The sequence below is a fragment of the Phocoena sinus genome, chromosome 2, assembly GCF_008692025.1.
Source record: "Phocoena sinus isolate mPhoSin1 chromosome 2, mPhoSin1.pri, whole genome shotgun sequence".
NCBI lineage: Eukaryota > Metazoa > Chordata > Mammalia > Artiodactyla > Phocoenidae > Phocoena > Phocoena sinus.
Genome location: NC_045764.1, coordinates 128238718 through 128248848, shown reverse-complemented (window position 1 = coordinate 128248848; position 10131 = coordinate 128238718). Strand labels below are relative to the sequence as shown.

The following is a 10131-nucleotide window of genomic DNA, read 5'->3' as shown; positions in this document are numbered from 1 at the left end:
TCAACCACTGCACCACCAGGGAAGCCCAATGATAAATATTTTTAAAGAAATCACCTATATCCCTATTATACTACTAGGATAATTGTTTTTATTTTTGTATATTTCCTTCTGCCTACGTGGCACAAAACTGTAGGCCTGAAAGACACTTTGGAAAACAATTAGTTCAAATTCTTAATTTTCATGTGAGAAAACTAAGATTTTCTCCACAGAGAATGCAACTGCAAGGGGAAAAAAAATATCGCTATTATGTAATATAATATTAGCCTTCTCAAAAGCTATGCCTGGAGAATTAGACCTGCAAAATCTAGATTCCTTAATAAAAACTACCAGAAATCCAGGAATTTCTAGAAAACAGATGTGAATTCAAAGTGTCTGGATTTAAGGATTTGAATTAAAAGTTCACATAATGCTACTGCTGATGCTGTCTGCAGACTGTTGATATTGGAATGCACCCTCCTTGATAAAAAGGCAAATTACAGCTCTTAAAAAGAGCACCTAGTTGAGGCTTTCTCTCAATTCAAAGAACTGAAATAACATTGAAAAGGGGAGTTCTTTGTTTGGAACATGAATGGCTTTCAAAATAACTGTTAGAAACTGGACTCGCATTAGTGGGACTCTTCATGTGCTATAACAGGAAAAGGTCCAAAATGGGAATAGAAAACTCCAGTCCTGAGATGTGTTTGCTACTGACCAGGAATAAAATCTGAAGCAAATCACTTAATTTTTCTAGCTTGGTTTCCACATTAATAAAATGAGGTTAGCCTAGCTGATCTAAGATTCTTTTCTAACTATAAAATCCTGTATTTTTTCTTACATAAATGTGCAAGGCATCCTGTATTTCAGTCTCTAGGAAAACCACAAGTGTGAAGAGTTGGCTATATTAACGAGGTCTTAATATGCTTTTGTTTTCTTATCCTTCTGAAGTAAGCCCTAGGCAGAAACCTGGCACTTCTTTGGCTCCCCCTTCCCTCCCTTCATCTCCTGACACCATACCCTATCTGTAACAAAACCCCATTGTCTCGCCATTTATGTTTCATCACTCCTCTCCATCCACACGACCAACACTTTAGTACTGGTCCTATCTGAACAACAGGAACAAGTAACTGCTTTTCTGATGTTCCTCTCACAGTACAATCTGCTATTCTGTTGAGATTCTATTCTATTCTTTTTTTTTAAATTGAGATACAGTTGATATACAATATTATATGTTATAGGTATACAACATAGTGATTCACAATTTTTAAAGGTTATACTCCATTAATAGTTATTATCAAATATTGGCTGTATTCCTTGTGTTGTACAATATATCCTTGTAGCTTATTTATTTTATACATAATATTTCTGTTCTATTGTTAAGATTTACATACCCACAGGAGTGATCCTTGATTTCTCTCTCTCTCATACTCCATATTCAATTTGTTAGCAAATCCTGTTGGCTCTGTCGTTAAAATATATCCAAAGTCTGACCACTTCGCATCATCTCCACTGCTGTTAGCCTGCTCCAAGCCAGCAATAGCTTTTGACTGATCTCCCTACTTCTACCCTTGCTCCCATTCAGTCTATTTTCAACACAGCATTCAAAACCATCCTATTTAAAAACATTAAGTTAGATCATGTCACTCCTCTGCTCAAAGTGAAATTCCTTACCTACAAGGCCCTAGGTGCCATTGTTACCTCTCTAACTTCATTTCCCACTACTCCTCTGCTCCAGCTACACAGACCTTCTTACATTACTTCAAACTGCCAGGAACATGGTAACTTGCAGTGATTTTGCACTTGCTGTTCTTTCTGCCTGGAATATTCTTCCTCCAGATAGCTGCATTGCCAATTTCCTTTATCACTTAACTCCAAAGGCTCCTTCTCATGAGCTAGTCCCACTAAAATCACAAACCCTCTTTTTCTTGTTTAATTTTCACCTCAGCACTTATCACTATGTAGCACAGTACATTTTATTTACTTTTCTTCTTTATTGTCTCTCTTCCCCATGAGAGTAGGGATTCTTTGCCTATTGCTATATCCCAAGCACCTAGAACAGTGCCTAGCAGAGTGGGTGATCAATAAATATTTGTTGGTTATTGAATGAATTGTGAGAGATTTGTACCAAGGGACCATAACAATATGCAAAGATGGAGACAGGCACTAGACAAAATGTCTTATTTGTTTGTTCATGGCAAAACAAAATTTGAACAGCTTCCTAACCTTGTATAAGTAGAAAATTCCTTGCCTTTTGTTAACTGTTTACATCTCTTGTAGGATGTTTCCTATCTCAGGGAAAGCACTTTCCATTGTCAAAGCCTCAATTTGGTCAATTGGGGGTGGATCCCATCTTATTTTCTAAATGTTATCCTGTACATTTTGCCCCTCTGCTAAGTTATATAGAAGAAAGCAGGGTCTATTTTTGATTTAAAAATCCCAGGTCTTGACCTTTAGTGCTCAAAATTCTCAAAAAATCTAATACTGGAATATTTAAGAAAGAAATGTTCACATATTGAGGTATAAGGAAGTCATTCTGGATTACACGAGTTAACTTTATGCTAGCTAAAACAGCCTGTGGCCTATCAAACACACATTGTACATCTGCTTTAATTATTAAAGAGCTCACTTACCAAAACTAAATAATGTCCATGTTAAAAATAAAAATTAAATGCCTCCCTTGCTGGGCCACCAATGCTGTTGCTGCTTCAATGATAAGACTCCCTTCCCAGGTGCTAAGGCCATACTGACTCGCTGTATTCCAAACTGATACATTTTTTGGAAACCTTGAAGGAACGCATCCCTGACTTGTTGAATGTTCTTTGTTCCCACTAGACACAAACCTACGCGGAAAACTATGCTTCCCCCAGCACTTCCTTAGAGTTATCTGAGAAGCTGTCTTCTGGGCTTATACTTCCCAGTTTGGCTCAAATAAAACTCTTTTCTATGCCTATTGTAGATTATTTATTGATTTTTTCCCATTGACATCTCCAAGAGGAGATATGTGGTTAGTTCGTATAATAATGACAGTGGTGATTAAATAAATTATGCTAATAATCAAATTTATCTTACATCAAAGATCGTAGAAACTCCATTTTGGCCTCTTCCTCCGTTTTTTCCTTTATCAGAAAGATGCACACTCCCCGGCACTTGGGAGACTACAGATTCATACTGTTTAATTAGTATTGGCCAGACTAATGTTTTCAACAAAAAGAGGGCTCTAGATTTTTTTTTTGGTGCGGCACTAGCCTAAGCGTGGTGGTGTTCCTTCAACTCTACTGGCGTTCTGTGCTATCACGGACTTGAATTTACCAGCCCAAAAACTCCAAGAGGTACGTCCTCTTTCGTGGCCGGGGACGGGAACGCATCTTGGGGTCGTCACCGGCTCCCTCGAGGTCCTGAGAGAAAAATCTGCGGGTAGAAGAGGCTCCTTTGCAGGAGCGTGCCACGGCCTCCGGCGGGAGGGTTTCGTCCTTCGTGTCCGCGGGACCTGCTTCTCGCCGAGGGGGAATGAGGGCAGCCGCTACCCCTACTGCAGACAGCGGAGCCAGCCCGTTAGCTAGGAGCTCGGCAACCATCCGGCAGTCCGAGCCGCGCCCCGGAGCTGGTGTGGGGGAGGGGCGGCGGCGCTCGGGCTGCGTCGAGTTTCCCAGAATTCCCAGCGGCCGCGGGGAAAGTTTACGGGATGTAGGCGGCGGCGGCGGCGGCGGCGGCTGTAGCGGCTATTAGGCGGCCCGCAGCGGACCATGGCCCTGCGCGGGCGTCCCTGGCCTCTCTTCTCTGAGTTCTCGGGCAGCGTCGCGGAGCGGGTAGACTTCCGGGAAGGAGCGGACAAGAGATTGAGCGGTGGCCGGCGCGCTTAGCGCCCCGAACATGCGGCAGTCCCTGTGGGCGACCCCGGGCTGCGGAGAGGCGGCGGCGGCGGCGGCGGCTCGGGAGGGAAGGAGGCGGCGGCGCCGGCGGAGGTGGCGGCGGGGACGTCCGGAGCCCGGCGCGGAGCCCTAGGGCGGCTGCTTGGTGTGGCCTGGGGCCTCGTGGACAAGGATGCTGTCCCGAAAAAAAACCAAAAACGAAGTGTCCAAGCCGGCTGAGGTGCAGGGGAAGTACGTGAAGAAGGAGACGTCGCCTCTGCTGCGGAGTGAGTGTCGGGCGCCGCGCCCACACCTGGCCGGGGCGGCCACGGGCTGCGGGGACCCGGGCGGGGTGCCGGACGCCGCTCCCCGCGGCTTCGCATTCCTTTTTGGTCTCTGTGGAATATTGGTTTTTGTTTTTTTTTTAAATTTTATTATGCCTGGAGTGGTGTTCGTTGTTTGAAAGCTGATAAAGAATAAGAAACTTAGATTAGTCCACCTCCGCCCCCCTCCCCCCAAATAACCACAGACTTCCCGGTTCCCTTGTGGCAGTGTCGTTGGTTTTGATTACGGGAAGAAAGAGGTTCTTTAGGAAACACTTAAATTGCTGATCCCCTGATTTTATACGAATTAAAGTGATTACACTGGGGCACATGTTTTTCTCTTCTCGTTACGTCGAGATTTGTCTTGTGTTTGTAAACATTGAGGGTGTCACTCGCCCGTGCTGGAAGCCGTGCGAATGCTTGGGTAGAATTCCTTAGCCCGTCAGCTGTTGGATGCAGAAGTGAGGAGCTGAAAGCTGACCGTCGCTATTGTAGCCACTACCCAAAGCCTCATCAATAGTAGATCTCAGGGTGGAGGAGCCAAAATTACATGTTTGGCTGTGTTCGTCGTGAGAATTGCTTCAAATAAAGCACCCTAGAGACCCCTAAAAGAAAGTACTCAAATTCTATCATATTTTAGGGTATATTACGAAAAAGTTTTTTTTTCTGTATTTAAAAAGAAATTTAATAGAGTGCATTTTTCTTCCCCCTGAACACTGGCACTTTTCTAATTTTCAATTTAAGTATTTGACTCTGATTTTCCGGCGGAGTCTTTTGAATTTTTAAGTCTTGCTTGTGTGTTCAGAACATTTGTGAGCTAAGGAGCTAATTCTTTGGTGCTCATACTGCTGGGTCCTTTGTGTAAGTTTCCTTCTTGGAAGCTGGTGACTTTGTGACTTAAGCATTACCTCATATTGTAATTGGGAAAGCTTTCCATAGAGGTTCCTAGTAATATTTGCCCAAGATCACACAGAAAGGTGTGGAGAGCATGTTTTTTCCATTACAACCACATCATCAACTTTCCAGATTTATCCTTGTATTTGCAGTGCTTTCTTACAGAACAGATCAGATGGGTACATCAGTAACCTGAAACTTGATTTTTAAGCCTTTTTTAACATTTTGATTTTCGGTTACACATTCTCTTAGGATTTTGGCTAAAATAGCTTTCAGTTTGCTGCAAATAAAGTTTATTGAACATTACTTGAAATCATGAAATTACTTTTTTAGTTTCATCAAATGTTGAGCCTTGTTTATTTGGAAACTTATTTTTGTCTAGTTAGCTTAGTTAGCTTCTGTTGTATATTAATATGAATGCTCTCTGATACTGTTAACGAACTAATAAAACGGTCTCCAAATCCAGTTTTCTTCTTGTTATAAAGGTATTTGCTTTCTAACCAGGAATACCCAAGCTATTTAAGTTCTGTGTTCAAAAGTGCTGTATCCTGGGCTTCCCTGGTGGCGCAGTGGTTAAGAATCCGCCTACCAATGCAGGGGACATGGGTTCGAGCCCTGGTCCGGGAAGATCCCACATGCCGCGGAGCAACTAAGCCCGTGTGCCACAACTACTGAGCCTGTGCTCTAGAGCCCAGGAGCCACAACTACTGAGTCCGTGTGCCCCAGCTACTGAAGCCTGTGTGCCTAGAGCTCGTGCTCCACAAGAGAAGCCACCAAGATGAGAAGCCCGTGCACTGCAACGAAGACCCAACTCAGCCAAAAATTAAAAAAAAAAAAAAAAAAGTACTGTATCCTTAAAGCCATTGTTCTTATCTTCTGTTTTGAGTTATAATTGTTCTTAAAGGAGCCATAGTTTTAGACTTGACGTTTTTTTGAACTGGTTCAACATTTGTGTGTCTCTTCGAAATGAGATTCTTTTTTTTTTTTAAGATTTTTGGCTGCACCCTGCGGCATGTGGGATCTTAGTTCCCGGACCAGGGATGAAACCTGCGCCCTCTGCATTGGAAGGCGGAGTCTTAACCACTGGACCACTAGGGTGGTCCCAGAAATGAGATCTTTTTTATTTTTTAATTTTCATAGTTAAATTTTTAGTTTTTCCATGTTTTGATTACTGTACTACTGCTACATAATTCCAAGAGTAGGAAGGCCAGGTTAATAATATTAAAATCTTTTTAGAGGAATTCACCTTTACGTGTTTGGGAATAGCATTATGTTCTGTTTTATTTTTTAAATCGTGTTTGCTTGAAGAAGGGCTTGGGGAATTTTGAAAATGAAGTAAAATCAGCAAAACAAACTGAAATGTTAAGTTATGCTGGTTAACTCTGTATCCATTTGTTAGATCGTTTACATGTTTATTCATGAGTGTTTCATTAATGTGTATTTCATAGTTAAGCTTATTGACGTTTAATCATATCATGTATGGTAGTATGCAGAATACGTCCGATTCTGGCAGAGCTTACATATAACATGTTTATACAAATTATAAATTCATTTGAGTGGGAAGACATCAATCAGCCTCAATTTTTAAATACCCAGGGACTTCCCTGGTGGCGCAGTGGTTAATAATCCGCCTGCCAATGCAGGGGACGCGGGTTCGAGCCCTGGTCCGGGAAGATCCCACGTGCCTCAGAGCAACTAAGCCTGTGCGCCACAACTACTGAGCCTGCGCTCTAGAGCCCGCGTGCCACAACTACTGAAGCCCATGTGCCTAGAGCCCGTGTTCTGCAATGAGAAGCCACTGCAATGAGAAGCCTGCACACCACAACCAAGAGTAGCCCCCGCTCACCGCAACTAGAGAAAGCCTGCACGCAGCAATGAAGACCCAACGCAGCCATAAATAAACAAACAAACAAACAAACCCAAATACTTTCCTAAAATTTTAAATTGTGTTTTCTTAAGTCCAAATTTTAAATTGTGTTTTCTTAAGTCCATTGAAATTTTTCATTTTGGGGTGATAGATATAAATGAACAACTTTTGAAAAGTGTATTACTTACTGGTCATTTTACTCTTTGTTCTGTTATAGATCTTATGCCTTCATTTATCCGGCATGGTCCAACAATTCCAAGACGAACTGATATCTGTCTTCCAGATTCAAGCTCTAATGCCTTTGCAGCTTCTGGAGATGGAATAGTTTCAAGAAACCATAGTTTCCTTAGAACTCCAATTCAAAGAACACCTCATGAAATAATGAGAAGAGAAAGCAACAGATTATCTGCACCCTCTTACCTTGCCAGGAGTCTAGCAGATGTCCCTAGGGAATATGGCTCTTCTCAGTCATTTTTAACAGAAGTTAATTTTGCTGTTGAAAATGGAGACTCTGGTTCCCGATATTATTATTCAGATAATTATTTTGATGGTCAGAGGAGGCGCCCGCTTGGAGATCGAGCACACGAAGACTATAGATATTATGAATACAACCATGATCTCTTCCAAAGAATGCCACAGAATCAGGGGAGGCATGCTTCAGGTAACTTAAAATTAGTTTGTATTTAGGTTTATTAACACTTCATTAAAAAGATGTTCTTTTTCTAGATTTTCTTGGGAAGCTAACAGATACTCCTAGAGAACTACTGCTCCATATTGCCAGTCTTGCTAAGCCTGCTTGCAAATAATTATTAACCTACACGGAGGGAAAGAATTTTGTGTCCATTAACTCACCTAATTATTTTGTAAAAACTTGATATGTATCTGAAGGCTATCTAGACTGTTAACAGTATGAACCTTGAAAACTTAGAGAGATTTTAATGTCTGTAGTTGGATTGAATCTATGTTTAGATTTAGTAGAATGGGACAGTTAGGGATTCAGAGAAACTGGACTTAAACCTGGGAAAGGAAAGGCAAATAAGAATTGCGCATGGTAGGTGATACCACGGGCAACTGCATCATTACTTAGCTAACACTTGCACTGTTTCTTTTTTAACAGAACTGTTTTTGTAGTTAAAGAATTATTTCCCTAGTTTAAAAAGACTTATTGTCAAATGATTAATTGTGTGTTAAGTGTGTCTTTTTGTTGTTGTGCTTTTTGCAATGAGCAAAAATATTTGCCATATAATTTTCAAAAATCTGCTCTCTATATTTCCTGACTTTGGGATAATTTTCCTGACGGGGAGCAGAAGAGATAGGAGAAATGCACAGTTCTACTTTATTCCTAAAGTACTAGATTACACTAGGTAAACTGAAGCAAGCTGAAAATTAAACTTTTTAATCTGATTGGTTTTTTTCCTAGTAAGTTGTAGGCTTTAAATTTTGGCAGGATGAAAATAAAAAATACATGAGACATTTACTTTTTTAGCCCATGAAACTTCAAATAAAGTGATTTAAAAACAGTGTGGTGTATGAGCGTTTTAAGTGTAGAAAACACTTCATTCACTTAGTATTAATCATTTATGTGTCTATCATTTTCCCTTTTGGTATCTGACTTCTGGTACCTTATTTGGGAGAACAAAACCAATATATGAAAAATGATGACAGACAGTTGTTATACTATGTGGTACTGACTGAGTGCGATAGGGAGCCAGAAGAGAGAGAGATCAGGGTAGGCTAGAATACTTAGAGAGTGGTCCATGGAAGAGGTAGGACCTGAACTATTTTTCTTTGTGCTTGGACTGTAGATTGACATGGGATATAGGAAGGACGTTTTAGGTGAAATAATCAGTGAAAACAGCAGACATGTAAATCCAAGTAACTGTGTAATTCTGTCTAGTTTGAAGAAATAAGTTGTAAGATGGAGTGGAGATTAGTGATGCAACAACAGGCTGTAGGATTTAAGCTCGAGTCAAGCAGAAGCCATTGCAGATTTCAAAAGGACAAGATTTTCATTTTATGAAAGCAGTATTCAAAGATTAGTTTACTAGCTGTACTCAGGATAGATTGCTAGAGAAAAGAGAACCTCAGGTACCAGTGGTAGTGCAAATCTGTGATGCTTTTGGAGGAAAAATGAGACTTAATTATGGTTTTGGGAGAAAGTAAATCACTGAAGTTTTGAAAATAGTATGGAACAGTTGGCAAGAGCAGCTTATTTTGTGAAAGCTGACATTCAAGTCTCACTGGGATATTGAAGAGGAGACGTTTTCTAGGCATATAGAAATACTGTAATGAAAATAGGTGAGAGCCTTTTTTGTTTTTAAATTCTAGGTTAAAGGATTAGACAGTTGCATACTTCAGTGTTTCTTTTGGCTAGTTCTGATATCATGTAGTTTTTTTTTTTTTTGTTGTTGCGGTACACGGGCCTCTCACTGTTGTGGCCTCTCCCATTGCGGAGCACAGGCTCCAGACGCGCAGGCTCAGCGGCCACGGCTCATGGGCCCAGTCGCTTTGCGGCATGTAGGATCTTCCCGGACCGGGGCACAAACCCGTGTCCCCTGCATCAGCAGGCAGGCTCCCAACCACTGCGCCACCAGGGAAGCCCTATCGTGTAGTTTTAAACCTCAGAAATGATTTGTTATCCAATCAAAATAGTATGTTTTAAAAATAAAGTTCATTTTTATATATTTTTTAGAGTAATACCTGCTTATTATAGGAAATTTGCAAAATGCAGAAAAGTAAAGGTAAAGCACTAATTATGCCAGAGATTCTTTGTATTTAGTTATTTCCTTCATCTTTTTCCATGACATTTCTTTTTAACATTGTCGTGATTATACTCTGTACAGTTTTATATCCTTGCTTTTTTACTTTAATGAGTTTCTTAATGTTAAACACTATTTATATGTAGTTTCAAAGCTCCATAAATTTCCATTTGGTGCATGTCTTATGGCTAATATTTTAAATGTTAATGAGGATTTGACCTAGGCTGGGGACATTTGGAAAGGGGCAAAGTGAGACACATCTGCATTGATGGGCCTTGGCCAATAATGGGTATTGAGAGATGAGGGAAAGAGAAGAGTCAGATAGGATTAGCAAAGCACCTGACTGTATAAGAGGTGCTCTAAAAATAAATGGTTGAATAAGTGAATGGATCCACAGATTTCAAGTCTGGAGTCTTAAGACATTTTTGGTAGCCAAGGGGTAGCGGGAATAATAGCTTATAACA

At 40.9% G+C, this 10131-nt stretch overlaps 1 protein-coding gene across 1 annotated transcript in view; it reads left to right on the top strand.

Annotated features, from left to right (window-relative positions):
- The first annotated feature begins 3629 nt into the window (after window positions 1-3629).
- The window catches only part of SAV1 (salvador family WW domain containing protein 1), a 31089-nt gene continuing 24587 nt past the window's right edge, over window positions 3630-10131 (top strand). Inside the window, exons 1-2 of the mRNA XM_032621215.1 lie at window positions 3630-4111; window positions 7126-7569. Coding sequence (XP_032477106.1) covers window positions 4018-4111; window positions 7126-7569 — 538 coding nt within the window. The 5' untranslated portion in view covers window positions 3630-4017. The remainder of the gene's footprint in view (window positions 4112-7125; window positions 7570-10131) is intronic.